Here is a 21,467-nt window from a genome sequence, read left to right as displayed (position 1 = left end):
GCAGTAACGCCCCACTGCGCTGGTATGGTTAACGTAACATTACTACTGTATTGCAATTAATTGCATAGTACTTTAACATTTTCTTTTGTTTTCCCTTGTGTTTTCACAGAGCTTCCTCATTGGCTGGTGTGACCCCAGGCCCTTCTCCTGCCTGCCAGGGAGGGCGCGGATTGGCTGAGGCTGTATCTATAACCACTTCTGAGAGACGATGGATACTACAACCCACAGCTGAAGAGCTAAGCCCTTAGTCTTTATTCCCTTCCCCCTCCCCTCAATGTCCCAATTAGTCATCACCGTTCATAGCAATGTGAACTGTGATTTCTCCCGCCCGAGTCCATTTGGAGTACTATGGCAATGCATGATATGAGTCGAGCCAAGGGTGTCCCCTGTAAAGAGTGTGATATGGTTTGTCCGAGTACCCCAAGTCTACTAGAGCATATGAAAGCACATTATCAGCAAGAAGAGAGTGGCCGTTTTGAATGCGAACAGTGCGGAAGAATCTTCAAGCACGCCGGCAGTTTGGCCAACCACAAGAAGTCGCACGAGGTCGGCTCTTTCCAGTGTCCCGTCTGCACCCGCACCCTTCCCAACGCGGTTGCTCTAAAGAACCACCTGCGTATCCATACTCTGTCCCCTAGTAGCACACAGACCGAAGAAGAGACCGAAGAGATCGTCGAAGAGGCGGGCAGCGAGGAGAGGGAATACAGCACCCTCGCCCAGGACCTCTCGGACGGCTTCGGGCGCACTCACCTGAACAACCTGGACCGACACAACACGGTCCTGAACAACAGCCACGAGGCCGACGAGCACCAGCACAAGAAGGGCTCCCCGGGGTCCGACGACGCGTGGGACCGGCCGTTCAAGTGCGACCTCTGCGACCGCACCTACCGGCACCACGGCAGCCTGGTGAACCACAAGAAGTGCCACCAGCAGGGAACCTTCAAGTGCTCCGTGTGTCTGAAGCAGTTCAGCAACCTGGCGGCCCTCAACAGCCACGAGCGCACCCACTCCAAGTTCAAGCCCCCCGGGGCGTCCATGGTGAGCAGCGGCAGCCTCCACAGCAGCTCCGGGCGCAGCAGCAGCAGCCACAGCAGCCACTCCAACGACGACTCCGCCTCCTGCTTCTGCCACCTGTGCCAAGTGGCGCTGCCCAGCAAGGCGGACTTCCAGGAGCACATCCTGCTGCACAACGCGGCCTCGTCCTCCCTCGGCCTGGCCCGCAGCTTCCCCGGCATCATGCCGCACAACCTGAGCGCCCTGCGCTCCCCGGCCTACGCGCCGGGCCTGGGCGACCCGCTGCCCCTCCCGCCGCTGCCCGGCGAGAAGCGGGGCCCCTACGACCCCATGCTGGGCCCGCCCGTCAACAACCCCATATACACGTGCGCGTACTGCGGCGCGGGCCACCCCGACCTCGAGCAGCTCAAGGTGCACTACCTGACGCACGACCCGCACCCGGGCTCCCACGGGCAGGACGGCATCCTCACCTCGGACGGGCTGCCGTCCCAGGTGTCGTCGCCCTCCGGAGGCCGTGTGCCGCAGGAGGGCTCCTCCCCCGACGACGGCGGCGAGCGCCGCTTCAAGTGCGGCGAGTGCGGCAAGAGCTACCGCCACGCGGGCAGCCTGGTCAACCACAAGCGCTCCCACCAGACGGGCCACTACCAGTGCACCATCTGCTGCAAGCAGTACCCCCACCTGGCGGCGCTGCACAGCCACCTGCGCAGCCACAAGGGGCGCAGCGGCCAGCTCGGCGACGGCAACGACTGGCTGTCCTCCGAGCCCCTCACAGGGCTGGAGTCGCAGCAGAGCTACGTCCAGGAGGGCAGCGGCGCCACCACGCCCATCTCGCTGCCCGGGAACCTGGGCGAAGCCGCCCACTTTGTGCCCGACGGCGGCCACGGCAGCGGCCTGGACTCCCTGGAGTTCCACGACCGCTTCGACGGCAGCTCGCTGTCGCAGAGCAACTCTGCGCACCGGCAGGCCGACCGGCACATGTGCGCCGACTGCGGCGAGATGTACGGCGACGTGTCGGGCATCAAGTCCCACATGTGCCCGCGGCGCGGCCAGCAGCAGCAGCAGGGCGGCAACATGTCCAACGGGTACATGGCCAACAACAACAATAACAATAACATGAACTACCACAGCCCGGGAGGCACCGCGCTGCCCTCCGGGAGCTCCAGCAGCATGAAGGAAGGCAGCGGCGGTCAACAGCGCCAGTACTCTCAGAGCGCCGGGAAGAGGATGGCGGGTGCCAACGACAAGGACGAGGAGGACGACGGGGAGGTCTACCAGTGCTCGGTGTGCGGCAACCACTACGCCAGCCTCCGGGCCCTCCGGAGCCACCTGCGCAGCCACGCCAACAACCCCTCGGCGCCGGGGCCCGGCCAGGCCGGCGGGGCGGCGGCGGACTGGCGGATGATCTGCTCCACCTGCGGCCAGAGCTTCTCCCGGAAGCAGGACCTGCTGAACCACCAGCTGGTCCACGGCCCCCAGAGGCCGGACGGCCAGCCGCTGGCGCCCGGCGGCGCGGCCAACGGCAACGACAAGATGGACGGCCGCAACCACATCTGCGTCGACTGCGGCATGTTCTTCGCCGACCGCCACCACCTCATCACCCACCTCTGCCCTGGCAAAAACCACCGCGCCGGGATCAAGCAAGGGATCAACGGCGCCAAGGGCATGTCCGGCGGAGACGGCGGTGGCGGTGGCGGCGGGGTGGCCGGGGGCAGCCGTGACATGGGCGGTGGGGACGGGCGGAGAGCCATGGAGCAGGGCGGCGGGGACCGGCCCCACAAGTGTGACCAGTGCGGCCGGGGGTACCGGCACCCCTGCTCCCTCCTGAACCACAAGAAGTCCCACAAGACCGGCGTGTTCCGCTGCCTCGTGTGCCAGAAGCGCTACTACAACCTGCTGGCGCTGAAGAATCACCAGAGGACTCACTTCGACCTGAAGAGGTAGGTTCTCCCAGCATAGCCCGTTTTGTTTTATATTAAAGGGACACTTCACCCTTTTTGCAAAAAGATATATGTTAATGACGTTTAGAAGCTTTAGATCACTTTCCTGGAGGTATTTATGTGTGTAATATGTGGTTTTAGATATTTTAGATTGTAGCAGTGAGCCTGTTGTCTCTGATATCATGGACACTGGTCTCACTACCTTCCTGGACTACAATTCCCATAATTCTTTGGTGCACTGCTCCTCCTTGTTGATAGGGGGGAGAGCTGTCTTACTGAGACAACATGTAGTCCAGGAAGGAAGTGAGCCCAGTGTCCATGACATCAGAGACAACTGGCTCACTGCTACAATCTAAAATATCTAAAACCACATATTGCATACATAAAGACCCCCAGGAAAGTGTTCTAAAGCTCCTAAACGTCATTAACATATATTTTTTTGCAAAAAGGGTGAAGTGTCCCTAAGGCTGGGTGTGGTGGGTAAAGCCAATACACAATGATTGGTAATTTTTCATAAATTCTTGTCTTTTCTAATCGTCTACCACTTTTACTGTTCCATGTTAGAAGATCTAGAATGGGGGGGACCAGTGGTTCTCAGACTAAAGTGGTGTCCGGAGACCCCCACAGGTCTGCTCTTCTTTATATTTTAAAATTGTCTTAACAGGTTGGACGTCGACCTTCGGTTGACGTTAGTGCTTCTAGATTTTCGGGGCTGTGAATGTGGTTTAGAAAAATCACACCTGTGTGAAGTGAGGGGTGCTAATGTATTTAAAAAATATAACTCATGTTGATTAGGTCATTAACACCCCGAACGCAGGGGCTTATTAAATCATAGCGCCCAGCGATTTATTATTCTCGATCGGCTGAAATGGAGGGGGGGGGGGGGACGTTATCGATGACGTCCCACTGGAGAAAAACATTGAGCCTGTGGAGCGATGTGATCGGTTTTGATATCAATAATCGCCGTCTTTTTGATCAATCTCCGTCTTGAGCGCTGGCCGTTACTAACTGAGAGGGCAGAGAACTCCGTCCTGTGCACTCAGGGTGTCGACAATAAAGAGACAATATTACGTAAATGACACATTATGACGTACCACTTTCCCTTCATTGTCTATGCATTTACAAAACAAACATTGAACTAAAGACAAACGTTGAACCTGTTTATAGGAGGGCTAGCTTCCCTCATTTTGAGAAAAAAGTTTACAAATTGTTTTATGGGGGTGGTCCTTGACACAATATTTTCAGATTGGGGGTTTGCGACCAAATGCCATCGATATTCATCAATACAATCCATTTACGGGTCCTGTTTTGAGAACCCCTGGTTTAGAAAGCTGACTTTGACCAACTGCATTTAAAAAAAAGTCTGATATGGCATTTGAAGTCTCTCTCAGCAACCTGGGTTGGCACTTAAAAAAAAATGTCTGTGTTTTAACACGGGGTGGGAATTCGCCAATCTTATCTCCATCTCCTTCTGCTCCTCTCCACTGCAGGCACAAGTGTGAGGAGTGCGGCAAGGCCTTCAAGATCCAGAAGCAGCTCATCAACCACCTGCGTCTGCACGAGGAGCACCGGGCCAAGGGCCTGGTCCGCACGGGCCCCAACGGCTCGCGCTTCCAGCAGCAGCCCGGCACCTCCCAGATGCACCAGCGGCACGACGCGTCCCGAGGCCAAGGCGGAGGCGGAGGCCAGAGCGTCAAATATCAGTCGTCGCAGGGCTTCAAGAAGCCCTACTCCTCGGCCGGGACCTCCCGGCCCCAGAAGTTCGACCAGTCCGAGGGCGGCCGCCGGCCCTTCGCCTGCGACGAGTGCGGCAAGACCTACCGCCACGCGGGCAGCCTGGCCAACCACAAGAACCTCCACAAGATCGGCGAGTACCACTGCAACGTGTGCAACTCCACCTACCCCAACCGGCTGGCCATGAAGAACCACCTGCGCCTCCACTTCGCCCAGAAGAAGCACAACTGCCAGGAGTGCGGCAAGGGCTTCCGCACGCAGAAGCAGCTCGCCACGCACACCACGGCGGGCCTCTGCAAGGGCCCGCAGGGCCCCGGCGCCCAGATGGATTTTGAGTGCGACGGCTGCTGCGAGGGGTTCGCCACGGCCGACGAGCTCGCAGCCCACGACTGCCCGGCCCAGCATCTGCCGTCGTCCTCGGCCTCCGTCAACAGCTCCATGAGCCTCGACCGCAGCAGCACGGTCGACCTGGACTCCGACGAGCGGCCCTACGCGTGCGACCTCTGCAGCTGCGCGTACAAGCACGCCAGCTCGCTGCTGAACCACAAGCACACGCACAAGACGGGCGACTTCCGCTGCAACTTCTGCGACAAGCCGTACACCAACTACATGGCGCTGCGCAACCACATGCGCATCCACACGCAGCGGAAGAAGCACATCTGCCACACGTGCGGCAAGGCCTTCCGGCTGGCCAGGTTCCTCCGCAACCACGCCAAGGTCCACGAGGAGGGCGCCACGCCGTTCGGCTGCCCCAGCTGCGGGAAGAGCTTCCAGGGGAGGTCGGGCTTGGCCCGGCACCGCTGTGGGGACAACCAGGTAGGCATGGAAGGCAGGATGAAGTCCGCCGGACCACCGGGAGAGGGCGAAGAGCGGTACACGTGAGTTCACGTCTGTTTGTGCTTCTACGAGTTGAAAAAACCCCGTAGTGGAAGATCAATATAGGTCTCTACATGTCTATTACAGGTATATGATCTCCAATCCGGCTTCCTTGGGACCATTCGCGTGCCGGAATTCGGATTTTTCTGAAGTTTGGACAAATTGAATTAGTGGAGAGAGAGAACAGATAAGTCAATCCCGTTTTGCTTTCAGTTAGCATATATCTCACTAGTTTTTTTTTTTTTTTTTTTGCTATTTTGGTTTGTCTTTCTTAGGCTGGTCTGCAATCAAATATTTTCACTATTTAGATGCATTGCTTTCTGTTTTGTTTTCTCTTTACCCAAAAAGCAAAAACAAAAAATACCGATAAATTGACACCGATTTTCAAGTGGTTCTTTTTGTAGCACGTTTTCTTTGTGTGTTCCTTATACACTTGTTATGACTGTAGTGTTTTTATGTTTGTGGTTGACTGTTGTGTAGGTGTAATATTGGTATTGCTGGCCAGTGATTTTTTAGAATATATAATCTATATTTATTACACTTTCAATTTACGGGGCTTTAGTTATGGCTCTTGAATTTGATCTCTTCTTAATAACAATAAGCCTAAAATCTCAGGGATGGAGAAGGAAGTGTTTGGAGCTAGCTGCACTGCACAGGGCCTTAGTATTCCTCACGTATTTGCTTTTTTTTTAATGGCCACATGGAACTATGGTACAAACGATTTCTGCTACAGTGACATGCGGCGGTATAGATGTTTTTAAAGATGTTGGTTAAAGCCTTGAAAGAGGCTTGTATGTATACCCGTGAGAGAAGCCGTTGGAAGCTTCTGCCCGATGTGTGCAGTGCAGGGAGCACCAGACACCTCCTTTTAAAGTCCCTTCATGAAAAACCCAGTTGTTTGTATATATAGCTTCTCCCCTGCACCCCCCCACCACCTCACCCCAACCCCCCCCATGTGACTTATAAGGAAACCTAGTTTAGAAGGGGGAAAAAAATGGTACACCACTTAGTAGCACTCTTTTAAAAGCTGAAAGCCGGATTTCAGATCATATACCTGTATTGTGGCTAGATTAGCTTACTTAAACTCATTGACTGCCAGAAGTGTTTTGAGTCTTGTATGTCCGTTCCCTGCCCACCCAAAAGGTGCCCCTCCAGTGAGACGTATACCCTTATTCAAGGCTTAAAACATTTCCCCGGGTCCTTGAACCCCCGACGTTATACGGCTAAGCGACGCTCCGGCGCGGACCAACCAGAGAAACCAACCAACCAGCGACGCTTCTTTACTTACGAGTCGTGAATAAAACGAGCTTTTTTTTTTTGTAGTCAAAAACACAATCTTGGGAAAATAATCTGAGATAAAGGTGGTTTTTTTTTTACAAATCCAGCTGTCATTGAAGCAGGCAGAGCCTGACTTTCTTTCCCCCCCCCCAATGTCATTGGCTTTGTATCCATACCTATATGTAGATGGCAGAGAGGAGAAGGAACGAGCTTAATTCAATATAGAATAAAAATCTAATAAAAACTTGTTTTAAATCGTTCTTGACGGTCTGAGACATGGGGCTCAGAACCTGTTTTAACCCCGTTTGGCAGGCAATGAGTTTTTAACAGTACATTGATAAAAAAAATATTTATATTAAACTAATGATTCTCTAAGTGGTAACCAGTAGCTGAGATGGAATGATGGTTAGAATAGTGAAAACAAAAAGGACCATATTCAGTTGCTAATCTATTCTCTCGCTTCCTTCCCTCCTCCCTCCTCCTTTCCTCCTTCCTCTTTCCCCCCCCTGCACAGATGTGATCAGTGCGGCCGCGCCTACCGCCACGCCAGCTCCCTCATCAACCACAAGAACACCCACACCGTCGGCATCTACCACTGCGCCGTCTGCCTCAAGACCTACTCCAACCTGCTCGCCCTCAAGAACCACCGCCGCATCCACTCGGAGACGCGCCGCCACCGCTGCCACGACTGCGGCAAGGCCTTCCGCGTGGCCTCGCAGCTCTACAACCACCGCCGCGTTCACCAGAAGCAGCGCGAGCTCACCTGCCGCGCCTGCCAGCGCGCCTTCCCCACCCAGTCCAGCCTCCGCCTCCACCTGGAGGTCAGCCACGGCCAGCCTCGCCAGCCCAGATCCCAGCAGCCTCGGCCGGGGGGCTCCCAGGAGCTGGGCTGGGGCGGCGGCACCCACCACCACCACCACCAAGGCATGGGGAAACGCCGCGCCGGAGGAGGAGGAGGAGGCGGCGGCGGCGGCAGCAGCAGCGTGCACAAGCCCCACGCGTGCGACCAGTGCGGCCACAGCTACCGCCACGCCAGCTCCCTGCTGAACCACAAGAACACCCACAAGACCGGCAGCTACTTCTGCAACGTCTGCCAGAAGGAGTTCCCCAACCTCATGTCCCTCAAGAACCACCGGCGCATCCACACGGAGCCCAAGCGCTTCCAGTGCCCCGAGTGCGGCAAGTCGTTCCGCGTCTCCAGCCAGCTCGTCTGCCACCGCCGCATCCACACCAAGGAGAAGCCCTTCTCCTGCACGCAGTGCGACAAGCGCTTCTCGTCGCGCTCCAACGTGCGCCACCACATGAAGGTGCACTGGAACAGCTCCACGCCGGCGCCCCCCTCCATGTCCATGGGCGCGCCCAACTTCCTGGGTATGCCCGGCGGCGCCTTCATATAAAAAGGCTACTGCGTTTTTGTTTTTAAGTCGTTCACAGGGAGAGAGAGAGAGAGAGGGGGGGTGGGGTTTTAGCTAGGAAGGGGCGGGCGGGGCGGGGAGCCTACTCGAATGCCAAGGTTTTCTGGAGGTGCCAAAACATGTCTTCCTCCTCCTCCTCGGTGTCCTCCCTCTCCTCCTCTTCCTCATTGTCATTGTGGTGTCCGTGTGTGGCTTGTGGTGTAAAGAGGATAGGTGTGTCTGATGGACAGGTTGCATGGCTTTAGACACACTGCTAGTTCCTGCATGCCACATGTGCGCACACACACACACACACACACAGAGGGGGGAGGACACAAGATGGATGCCATGCATAAAATAAGGTGGCGGGGGGGGAAAGAGGGGACTCAAAATGGAGGACGGATATTCACCATTTCGATACACCTCCGCACATCTTGCATTATTTGGCCTATGTCGTTACAGTGGCCTATATAAATGGACCCTATTACACGGTCATTTTCCCTTCTTGAACCTTTTCTATGATAAACCCCCCCCCCCCCCCCCCCAATTGAGTAGGATGGACCGACTGACAGGCAGACTGCCAGGCAGAAACAATGTAGTCTTTTATAAACCCTCGCTACGTGGACTGAATCACTGGTACATCTGCCTTGTGCCTCCCAACACCTACTCTCACAAATCACACAAATAAAAGATTGATTCCCGGGACTGAAACCCCCACCCCTTCCCCCCCCGTGATGCTGCTGCTGCTGTTGTGTGGCCCGTTTGGGGGCGCCTGACCCATAGTAGGCTGAGCAAACCCGGCTGTTTTAAGTCCTGTTGTAGAGACTGACTGACAAATGAACTGACTGGCAGACGGACGGACGGACGGACAGACAGCCGGGCTGAGCAGGCTTGAGGGGGGGGAGATGAAGCCAGGGAAAATGTACCTGTGTATATTGAAGGGCCGGGTTGGTCGGGTCGGTATGTAGTTCTGGAGGCAACAAAGTGCGGGTCTGAAATGATGATTTGGGTACTCAAGAACCAATTCGGGTGTAACGCTTGAGGTTGCTTTTCTGTGCTCTCTCCATTCGTCACACGACCGCGACCTATAGTGTGATGCTGCAAGAGGATGATGATGATGAGTTTGCTTGTTAAAAGCCTTTTTCTCGCGGCCTTTGTTTCAGTTTTGAACCGTTGATCGTTAAAAAAAACTAACAAATTCAACCATTTTCTTTCCGTTTGTTTGGGGAAGGTTATCGCCATGAGTGTGAACAGCCAAGTGTATCCAGATTATGTATACATTTGATGGCGACCAAAAAAGAGGCAGTCGTTTTTCATTTCTTAATATTTCTTAATGGGGGATTTGAAGGGAGAGTTGACAAAGACCACTGTAGGAACTGACGCGGCCGAGACACATTGCTCTCTGTCCTTGACTCTCTTTCTCCGTGTGTGGTTTTAACTGTTTTTAACGTGTGTGTGTGTGTGTGTGTGTGTGCGACTGTGCGTGCTCATTGCAACACAAAGATACGTTTCAAAGCCTTGTAGCCCAATAATCCCCATCTCATATCTCGGGCTGCCTCCTTTTTATGAGAGTTCTTCCCCCCGTCCTCTTCTCATGCGCGTGCACACTCTGGCTCATTTAGCCACACTCATTCGTCCACGTTTATTCCAGACTGTCAAAACGCCTGCTGGGCGACATGATGTGTTTCAAAAACCATCTACAGGTGTACTAATAAGGCCAATTAGGTTGTGGTTTACGCATAGAAAAAGGTGAAAGGAAAGGGGGGGGGGGGGGGGGAGAAAAAAAATAAACTTGTTGAAAGCGAAACGTAAAAAAAAAAGAGAAAGGAACATGTATATTATTAGGCCTGTGCCAGCATATTTTTTGTTTTTGTTTTATCATGTATATTGACTATTGTACTCGTAACCCTGACTGTATTATTACTACAGTACCTCCTTTTTTATAAGAGAAAAGACAGATCATTGTAGTAATGCATTAATTTATATCATTATTATTATTATTATTATTAACACTTGTAATGGACGGCGCTAGTCTTTAGGATGTGAGTTTAGAAGATGTGTTTGATGTAAGAAAAGAAAATCACCCACCAACCCCCCCCCCCCCCCACGTAATCCTATCCTTTTTGTTTTCCTGACATGGAGCCAAGATGGACTCCCAAAAATGAACACTTGCTCCATCTGAGGAGACTATCTGTAGTCAAACCGTTTCAAGACCCATTTTAGTTCTGGGTTTGTCACACGTCTTGGGGGGAAAAAACTGTGTGTGTGTGTGTGTGTGTGTCTCACAACCACAACCAGGGGAAGAGAAAAAAAATGCTGTTTAATGTGTTTTGATTGTAGTTACATACAACTAAGGAGCAATCGTATTACAATGACGGAAAAGTTTTTGTTTTCTTTCAGAGTTGAGATTGTGACAGTATCGTTAACTTTGTTCCTCTGGTGTGTGTGTGTGTGTGTGTGTGTGTGTGTCCGCTCTTCACCAACTTTGACTGGACTCTTGTTTAACGTAATGTCCCCTCCATTCTCCGATTCCACCGCAAAAATCCAACTCACTGGAAAAGGGAAGACTTTGGTGGGATAAAAAAGAAAAATTCTTCAATCCACATCATTCAAACATTTTTTTTCCTTCTCTCCCACCTCCCCCCCGTTGTGTGAAGTTTTTATACTTTTATGGTAACTTGTATTTATTGGTGTCTTTTTAATTTTTTTCTCCTTTCTATTTAATTGCATTTTATTTTTAAAATGTTTCGACTATATTCGGAAGCCTGTGAGTGTGTGTGTGTGTGTGTGTGTGCGTGTGTGTGCGTGCGTGTGCGTGCAACACAATGTTCTTGGAGCAACAGCAGCGGGGCTAGTGAAGTCTAAACCGCCGTCAAAGTGACCGTCAAGTGCTTGTAGGAGTTGTGTGATCTAGGACACGACGATAGGACTGTACATTCTCTCCGTCTGCACCTCCACCGTCATATGTTGGACTTAGATTATTATTTTTCCTGAGTGGACAATTTTCCCGACTTGCATTTCCAGTTTTATTTCTTTTTTTTTGACGCCAGATTTCCTTTTTTTTTTTTTTTTTCTTTGAACAAAATTATAACCGTTTTTTTTTTTTTTAAGTTCTAACTTTTCTTCCCTCTTTCTCATGCATATAATTATGTAATGCTTACTATACACTTTTATAAACTATGTTTTGATAATTCATTTCTTAACGAAGAAAAAAAAATACTTTGTCCACATACTATAACCGTTACTGCTGAGTACTGAAAATAAATAGCTGGAAAAAGAAAAAGAAAAAAAAAACGAGTCCAGAACAGTGTTGTTCATCCATTCTCCTTACAACTAATCACACTAAGAGCAGTGGTTCTGTCCAAGGCCAAGTCAAAATTGTAAATTTTTAAAACTAATTCATAAGGGCACGGTCACGCCGCACTTTTATTCCACCCATGTGTGCGGAGTCTGTCCATGCACTTCAATCTGAATGGAGCTTTTTCCCCAGCAAATGACAGCAAAACTGCTCTTTTCAGATTGAAGTGCATTGGCAGAATCTGCCCTCATAGGTAGAATAAAAGTGCGGTGTGACCGTGCCCTTAAAATACACAATTTCTGCCTACAAATAACGTGCCCAGAATTGGAACGTGATGTTGAAAATGGTTCCAATGGAGGGTATGAAATTTGCCTTTGATGTTTACAATTAAATTTAGGTTACGTCAGTGGTATTCAAACCAGTGGTCTGGGGACTATCGGTGGACCTTGAAGGGATTCCAGGTGGTCCCCATGCAGCTAAATGATGATCTTGGGGAAATTAAACCGAATGAGTTAAATGCTTGTGTAACTTCTTGTAAATTAAGTAATGCAGATGTTTAACAATTAGATTAAATGTAGGCAAATTATTTCGATCAACGTTTGCCTGTTATCGCTCTTAATGGTAACGTCAATCAATACAGCATGGAATTGTGGGAAAAAAATCCTGAGGCTAAAATCGGCTCGGATGCCAAATAAATAATGGTCCTTCCCGGCCTTGGTATGAAAAATGTTGAAAACCGCAACAATGTGTGGTCACAAAAATCCTCCTGCAAACCGGGACTTGTCTCTCGGGCACACCGTTTGGGTCTGTATAGACTACTCATTTAGGGAAGCTCAAAGTGCCCTTGCGTAAAGCCCCCGAGGTAGTTGCTCCGTGGCAGAGCGGTAAAAGAAGGCTGCTTGTTGTACACGGCAACTATGGGTGTGAATTTAAATTGAGAATGTCTTCAGTCATTGGCTGCCAGGTAAAGGTCTAAGGGATGTTTCACTTTCAAAACATGTTTGCAGGTCAATTTAACAGTCTACAGTAGCCCTGGTGAAACCACTGCCCCCTGCTGGACAACATTTGCATTCTGCCAGCAGGGGGAAGTCTGGGAACTCTCAGGCAGAGATGATGTACGTACTCCTCCGGTCCAATTCTGGCCGGAGCGATATGCGGCTGTATGTGAGGTCGCTTTAGAGGCGGGATCAACGCGAGACTTGTGACATATTGAAGCACTGCCACAGCGCAAATGTAAACGCAACATAACGAGACTACAACTCAGAATTATTATGGAGATATCAGATTTTTGTCCCACTGCTTTAGACATTTTTCTTATTCATTTTTATGACATGCCCCCCCCCCCCCCCTTCCTATACAAACACATTGTAACTTCAGACTATTGTAAGTAACCATGATGGATTCATTGATATGATTGATTTTTTTTATTTTTTTTAATGAATCTATGATGGTTAACATGGAGTTTGAAGTTACAATGACTATATTGGAAGCAAGCTTGTCTGATTTGTTTCAATTGAATATCAAATAATGATCTACCCCCAAACATGTTTTTCAAAGTGGAAAAAATACCTACTTCCCTAGGTTTTCTCGGCCAGTGGCTGAGCGACAAAAGCCCCGGATGTCCTGAATTAGTCGCCGACAACCAAATTATTATACAGGAACATTGTGTTCGATTTCAACACAATGGTGGTTCTTGTGTCAAACGGTACTGCCACATGGCGTGTCTGAGAATCTCATTTTGAAAAAGGAAAAGTTGAAACCCTTTAAAGAAAGTTATTTTTGTCTTTCCTCCCTTTTTTTTGGATGACGCCCTGGTGGTTAACTCATTTAGACTCGGGACGATTCTACAAATGCCTTTAAATCCTGACGGTGTTCTGAAAAACCCATGTTTCTATGCCTGTGGTTCTCAAACATTTTCATGTCAAGGACCCCCAAAAATATATGTAATTGGCCGTCGACCCCACCCCCCCATCTCAAAATATGTTGTTCCAGGAACCCCTCGGAATTAAAAACGTTCGCTCTGAAAGAATATATTCAAAGATTTACGCCACATTTTCACGATTTTTCAAAAATGGCAGATCTACGAGCTCGTAGCGCTATGAGCTTGTAGATCTGCTATTTTCAATAGCTAAAGTATAACGCAATGCTTGAAACACCAAAAGGGGTTCCCGCGCAAAATGGGTTAAAGGAATGTCCCAGAACCAGACGTTGATGGGCTTGATTCCCCACCAAAGCTGGGGGACGGTGAAACCTTACCAGCTCAGATTAAGAGATTAATTTGATTTAAATATAATGTGGAAAACCAAAAATTGCATTTTAATTGGGGCAATGTTCAATAATTCCCTTCCAAGTGACTCATCGTTTGGGGTGGGATATCGGCAGCTGCAAACTAAAGTGTGTGTATTTTGCCAAGAAACGGTCTTCGATGTATAGTTGGGGCTGTCACGATTACAAATGTCAAGTTCACATTTAATTGTCACAACAATAACTGCGGTTAACGATTTAATTTGGTTCTTTGCATTGAACACGTTTCAATTTGTATTTTCTGTTTGCCTCTTAAGGCTTCGTAATCACAAATTGCACATATGACGACGAATAACTTGAATATATCCAATGAAATCACTGACACATTTATTATTGTTTCATATTTTCTTTCCAAATAATGTACAAAATAGCGGAATTCGTTGATCTACAAGTTTACAGCATGTGTTGTAAGCTTGTAGATCTGCTATTTCTGCTATTTTTGAAAAATGTTTAGAAATGCATGGACATTTTTCAATATGGAAAGTTGGAAAACGATTGACGACTATGCAAAAATAATTTCGATTATCTTAATTATAAATAATTGTGACAGGCCTAGATGTGCATCAACAAGGCTCGGAGAATTGATTGGCAATGCAGGGTGGACTGAATTCCTCATGTTCTCCCAATAATCTGACCAGATTTATTTCGGACGGAGACGAATCACGCAATAAGGCAAATAAACTTGGAACAAAGTTGTAAAGTTCTCCATTCAGCACCCCGAACGATATGCAACTTAAAGGAACAATCAGTTTCACACCCCGTGAAGCCCTGAATTCATGGATATTTTGTAGGTTTTGTTCAGGTAATAGGAGACTCGGTAGGAGTAGGAGACTCTTTGAGTATCTGCCGTTCATCAAATTATGGGCTCGGGAATGACAAAAACTGAAAAAAGGCTTTGTGAGACGAGCGGTTGATAGAAAATAAGTCATTTTTTGGGTGAACTACTTGTTTTAGTCAACTAATGATCCTCCTACAGAACACATGCCCTTTAACAAGCACCTAATTTAGCACAGGACGTGTACAGGGGAAACTTTCTGTGCAATATGAACCTTTTTCATGACTAAAACGCAGCTTCACCAATCACCACTTTACTTACCCTGAACTACTTTGGCGTGTGACGAATCGGGACAATAGCAGCATCTACAAGCAAGCGCACACAACGCGTCACCAGCTTGTATTTTCCACTGTTATACAGTAAATGATAATGACGTTCGCTGTACAGCAGCTGGCCATGTTGGCGCCTAAATTAAACACACTGAGTATTGATATATAATTGATATATATATATATATATATATATATATATTACAACCTGCTGCATTTACCCGTCTCTGAAAAAAGTTCCATAAGGCATCTCAAAGTGGTGTCACACTGTCTGTTCCTCCCTGCCCGGGTGAGATCCTGTTGGCCTATAAAGCTCTGTGTGAGTCTCAGTCCATGTGTTTGCAATAAACACAAAGTGTTGGACAAAGTACTCTAATGCTAAATAATGACACTTCAGTGCATGGCTGCCTGATTTAAGGGCTGCGTCCGTTGATGTTTGCAATTGGTCCCCAAACAAATCTAAATGATGATTTTTGACCCCACTGCCAACCAACCGTGGTTAGAGAGTTGAGATCCGTATCATACCGTTTGACCGTTTAAAACAAATTCACCTCGACCTTGACCTCTCCCAGGCCACAGACTGAAACGGGTGCTATGAAATGGCATTGCGTTGCAGGACGGATGACAGAAGTGACAGAGGTCAGGTCAGTGTGCTAATGAGAGAACCAAGAGGTAGAATTTAGCACAAAGGTTATTTCTTTAAATATGTTTTTTTTTTTTTTTTTTTTTTTTACTTTACGATTTCTTGTAGCTCAGCGTGAAACATTTGTCTGATGATGATGATGAGCATTTAAACAAAAATTATATCTATTGGCATTCATGACTTGGGTTAGTACGTTGTGATTGAAAAATACTGTTGTCGTTATAGCGCAAAAAAATAACTACGAATCTCGAATTTACGTCTTTTGGGCCTGATGAAACCTAGAGAAATGCACTGACCCTTGTGTCCATTTTTATATTCTCAGCGACTGAGTCAATGTAACACCCGACTATACTGTTCACTCTAATGCAAGCAACCGTTTTGCTTTCATGTACATTGTACAACACCCTCACTGTAAACTGTTCAACAACGTTTCAGTCAACTTTCAAGATGTTATTTACAGTGTTCCTTTTGCTCTGATCACTTATACATCGTCTCTGTCGGGTTTGGAAACCTCATACGTCCAAAAATGTAACTCTTTAGGGTTCAACTAAAAAAGAAAAAACAGCAAAAGTAGCAGATCATCACGCTTGTGTATCTTCTACTTGTATGGTTTAGTGTGACGCTGTACTGTAGTATGATCAGGTACAAGACCCTATGAATGTCCTACCTGGTAGGGCATTAATTTACGAAACAAAAACTGGAAGAAAAAAATATAGGACATAGGCGGTTTCTCCCCGACAGCAACGATAACATCTGAGCATCACATCAGTTTGTTTTTTTGCGCCCCGCCACCACCCAACCAAAAACAAAAACCCCTCCTCTCGTTTCTTCCCCTTCCTCACAGACCTGAGTCCCGTGGGCTCCACGGACAGCACCAAGAGCTACGTCTGCAACCAGTGCGGCCGCGCCTACCGCCACGCCAGCTCCCTGCTGAACCACAAGAACAGCCACAAGACCGGCAGCTACTTCTGCAACGCCTGCCAGAAGGAGTTCCCCAACCTCATGTCCCTCAAGAACCACCGGCGCATCCACACGGAGGCCAAGCGCCACCAGTGCCCCGACTGCGGCAAGTCGTTCCGCGTCTCCACGGCGCTCGTCAACCACCGGCGCCTCCACACCAAGGAGAAGCCCTTCTCCTGCACGCAGTGCGACAAGCTCTTCTCGTCCCGCTCCAACCTGAGGCACCACATGAAGGTGCACTGGAGCAGCCCGCCCGGCCTGTCCCGCGGCTCGGCCTCGGCCTTCCTCACCATCCCGTCACGGCCTTTCCTTTAAGACCGCCCTATACCGCCTCAGCCATACACCCCCAACCAACCCCCGCCCCATAGCCACCATCCTTCCCCCCCCATGCCCGGACTGGTTGGAATAACGTGTTCCTTCCACGCGCTACGTCCAACTGGGGAAACTCCCCCACCCTGTCAGGCGCAAAGAAGACTCCTCATGCATATAGAAGGAAGCATGAGGTCAGTCCGTTGCTCTCCCCAGGTTGGCAGAGGAAGCGTATTAGCGCCCCGGATTACATTAGATAATTGACAACTGGGTGAAAAAGTGTGTTGCAAAAATCGTGGGATAAAAATTCAGAAGGGAAAAAAAAAAAAGACTGCCCCTCCCCCATAACCCTCTCCCCACACTGGGCAAACTCCAAAGACCATGAAACGAGGTGCTACTGTATCTTGAGCAAAAAAAAAAGAAAACGAGAAGATGGTGTTACCGGTGTAAAGAGATATCAGTCAGACCACAGACAAAGCAATGATACTTGAAACGTCTTGCGGGAGGAGTTTCGGACTCAAAACATCTGGAGCAAAATGTATAGACCAGTGGTGACGGAGAAATCATCTGCAAATGGCTGACGTCGCTCACTCGATCGGTTTTCCCTGGATGTGGTGTATTGTCCACGTTTGGCCCCCTAAACCACCCCCCCCCCCCCAAACCAGCCATCATCAGACATCTGAAGTTAGTCATCTAACATGTTTATGTTAGTCCGATACTTATTTCCCCCCCCCCTTGACAATCAACTGGAAACTTATAAAGCTGAATTAGTACGCGGTGTGAAAAGTGTCCCTTATTGACAGTGTATATGGATGAAGACGGTGCGTTCTCTCCATCGACACTAACCAGTGCTTTGATTGACAGTGAACGGGGCTTCACCGGGGACAATGAACGGGTGACTGAAGCACTCTCTCCATTAGCGGTAAATGGGCTCCTATAATAAACGTTCCTCCTTCTCACATCACATGAGGACTAAAAAATGTGGCAGGTGGCGTGAAGACTTGACAGGCTGAGCGGCGCGTCTCTTGTATCTCATCTCGTCGTTCTAAAGACTCTGCTGTTGTAGACAACATGCGTCCATCACTGGAGCCGCATGGCGGTGTTTTATGGTCATTTCTGCCACAGACGCTGACGGACGGGGCAGCTGAATGTGGACGGTTGGAATCCCCTCTGTCGATATAAGACAGCTCTGATACGTCGCTGTCCTCGTGTGTACACACTGGACCTGAACAATGGCACGAGAACAATTATCTGCTGATCCTATATCTCTGAATCGCCTTTTCAGCGAGGCGCAAATGAAGAGGGGGAAACCACCATGGAACAATGAAGCGTCCTGCTATAACACCGTCTGCCCTTCAAAACCGACAGGTGTCTTTGTCTGTCTGGTGAAATCTACGTGACAAAGAAGGGATTTTTTTTTTAAACTTCTGCACTGGAGGTGGACTTAAAACGACTTCCTCTCTCGATCCTCCCGGGTTGACCTTCACGCCTCGTTAAGGCTGAGGAGGAGGAGGAGGGCTGCTGCTGTTGGGAGGGGCGGCCGGTGGGATGTACGCCAGGGAGGGAGGGGTGCATGCTGTACAATGGTTTTATAGAGACAGATTATGTGCCCATATATCAGTACCAGTTACTGTTTACACATGTCCATACGTCCATCTTTGTCTGGACATTAAAGCGTAAACCCACCTATGAAACTCATTACCACAAATGGGTTTTTCTTTTTTTTTTTAGTTTTGGATGTCGGGACCACAGCTGTCCACCTTGCCAAGTATACACTGTCTCATCACCGGGCGGGGGAGCGTATACACAGTATAGTGACCTAATCTGTGCTGCACGACAGCAAACTGTGTACGGCCTCTTCTCTCAGCTTCAGACATGGTGTTTACTGGTGTTTCTGGCAGGCACAAAACGTTCAAACTCACTGACCTATACAAAAACAGCAGCCTGGCTCTAAAAGCTATAGGGATAGTTCACGAAAAGAAAAAGGACCGACTCCTTCTCATCCTTACCCTCTCTCTAATGGTTTGGGTGATTTTGTCTTCACGGACAAAGCTATAATGCAGGGAGCCATGTGGTTTTGGTTCCTGAAGGAAAATCACCCAAACACGACTTCAGGTTCAAACAAAAGCAGCCTGCTTATACCAGCAAACATTTACGATCCGCCTCAGAGACGAGTTGGTTGAACGAGTATAAACTATCCTTTTAATTGTCTTTCTCGTTAACCGTATTGTATTTGTATAACATTTTGTTTTGTTATTATCTGGGCACCTTGTATTTTCAATGCTGTGCCTGATAGCAGACATGTATAGTTAAAAGGTTGTGGTATACAAAAAAAAAGGAAAAGAAAGGAGGAAAAAAAAGTAGACTTTAAATAATTGACGATGTGTGATGATGACATGTATCTTTTTCTTGATGCCATTAATGCTCTTCAGCTACAAGTGTCTCTCAGTCTCTGGCCAAACCACAAAGTCAAACTAAAACCAGTCGCGTCATACGTAACCGTTTCTACTCTCCATTTATATACGATGCGGATTATGGTCTTAAAATGAAGGTTTTCTTTTTTAAAACAATTTCCTCAAGATATGGAAATGATAACACATTGTGAACTTTATAGCTTGGCCAGAAAGGAAGGAGAGAGAAAAAAACAAAACACACACACACCTGCAGCCATTTTGTGATGATGATTATGTGGCAGCCATTTTGTACCCCTTATATTATAAGCCCCCCTCGTTGGTGTGGTGGCATTCTGAAGCCATGACTGTTCTCACCACACTGACCCCGGAAAGGAAACCTTAGATGTTGTTGATGACATAGCCATGCCGAGTAGCGAGGTAAACCCTTCTCGGTTTAGAGGAATGTGCTACAGGGTTCTCTCCAGAGCGCTGCTTCCAAAACTTCACAGGTCGAGACCCAAAAGAGAGGTTAGATTAGAGACCTTTTTCCCACGGGGACCCCAACTAGTGAAAATGGCAGATCTAAAAGCTCACAAATGTGTCATTGAATCATTGAATTTTGTTTTTAATCCATGGGGGGGAAAAAATGCCTTTTTGGGAATGTTTTTTTTTATTATTACATTTTTCGGCTATTCATAAATGGCCTATATTTACAAGCTCATAGCGTGTAGATTGGCTGTTTTCTTATGGGGATCCCTGTCACATTTTATTATTTCGTATACCGGTAATTTTCTTTTCTTTTCTAAAATGGCGTGCCTGCGGTCAAATACTGTACATATCAATGTGGGGGTCATGCCGCAGAGGTCACGTGAACCTCTTTGGTTTCATTGGGAGTTCAGCCTATAGCCTACTGTACTTACAGTATGCCGTATGGCAAAGGTAGATATACATGCTGGGCCACAGAAGTCCATCTTTTTCATTCTGAAGGGGAAAAAAACAAAAGAAAGCAAAAAGCCCTTTGATGTTTTAAATGCCCGGAACAGAAATGTAATGCTTCCCCCCCCAAACCGCTATAATCGAACTAATCAGTTATAAAATGAATAAATAATAGACAATCGATCATTTACTGAAATAATCGATTGGATAATCAATATCTATTGTGGGACTGCTGTTTTTACATTTCCAAACGCATTAAAAAATAGCAAGAATACAATGCAAAGAATGTTATAAAGAGCCCATTTTCATGAACAACACAAGGCAGTGCCCTTCTTCTTTTGAGGCCCAGTCCTATAGCATGCATCTCTGCTGAGGTTGAGATGGATGATTGACACACAATGTCCGAATGCTTCCGTCATACAATCAGTGCAATGGAAGCGGTGACAATGCGCCTCCCACCACCACCACCCCACTTCCACTTCATCTTTGCAGTCGCTTCAGTTTGTCTTTTTACTACGAATCAGTCGACACATATTATGTAGCTTGCTCCTTCGCAGAAATGGACACGCAAAACAATATTTTAAATATATTTCCGTGAACAGAAATGACGAAAAGGTGACACGGCTTAAGGTGACGCGGCTTCTGTTTGCGGGCTTGCAGGAGGCATAGTTACTACTCTTGCATAGCCTCCCTTAGTAATTTCCGTTCACAGAATATCTTTTAAAATATCTTTACATTTTGATACTTAAATGTCACATTTCTGGTAAACGGCAAGCTAACGTATAGTCTTTGATTATTTTGATTAATCATGGGACAGTGCGAAGACAAGGCAGAAGTGGGGAGGAGGCGTCGCATCCGATTTCTCCCCGGGTTCATTCTCAGATCTTCCGTTGCTCCAGACTGTATGACGGAACCATTTAAAAATTGTGGAATTAGGCTCACGAGACTACATAGTTATTAGTTACAGACTGTAAAGCATTTGAAGATTGTGGAATAGTTGTCTGGCTTGAGAGACTGAGGTTTAGTCAACCACCAGGTGATTATCCTCGGGTTCTTTGCCAGACGTAGCCTACAGGCAAGAGAAACCCCAACTTGTCACGGGGGGGGGGGGGGGGGGGGCGCCACATTACTTTTAGGGGATATAAAATGGCTCAAGTGACGGCAACCCCCTTAGAAGTATAACCTTGGTGCTGTTTTGGTTTTGCTCATGTATTGTCATTGTACCTCTGTATCACTTCCCCTGTATGACCGTTTTCTTTTTTAAATATATACATGAACTGCAAATCA

The 21,467-nt window shown here is 48.2% G+C and overlaps 1 protein-coding gene across 1 annotated transcript in view; it reads left to right on the top strand.

Annotated features, from left to right (window-relative positions):
• The window catches only part of LOC308324493 (uncharacterized protein), a 37,437-nt gene extending 15,970 nt beyond the window's left edge, over positions 1 to 21,467 (top strand). The window contains exons 2-5 of the mRNA XM_080776534.1: positions 110 to 2,951; positions 4,442 to 5,563; positions 7,354 to 8,210; positions 16,427 to 21,467. Coding sequence (XP_080632660.1) covers positions 349 to 2,951; positions 4,442 to 5,563; positions 7,354 to 8,210; positions 16,427 to 16,857 — 5,013 coding nt within the window. The 5' untranslated portion in view covers positions 110 to 348 and the 3' untranslated portion in view covers positions 16,858 to 21,467. The remainder of the gene's footprint in view (positions 1 to 109; positions 2,952 to 4,441; positions 5,564 to 7,353; positions 8,211 to 16,426) is intronic.

Source organism: Protomyctophum bolini (genome assembly GCF_963924005.1).
Source record: "Protomyctophum bolini genome assembly, chromosome: 11".
Taxonomy (NCBI): domain Eukaryota; kingdom Metazoa; phylum Chordata; class Actinopteri; order Myctophiformes; family Myctophidae; genus Protomyctophum; species Protomyctophum bolini.
The sequence above is the reverse complement of the archived record's forward strand: the minus strand, read 5'-3'. Positions and strand labels throughout refer to the sequence as shown.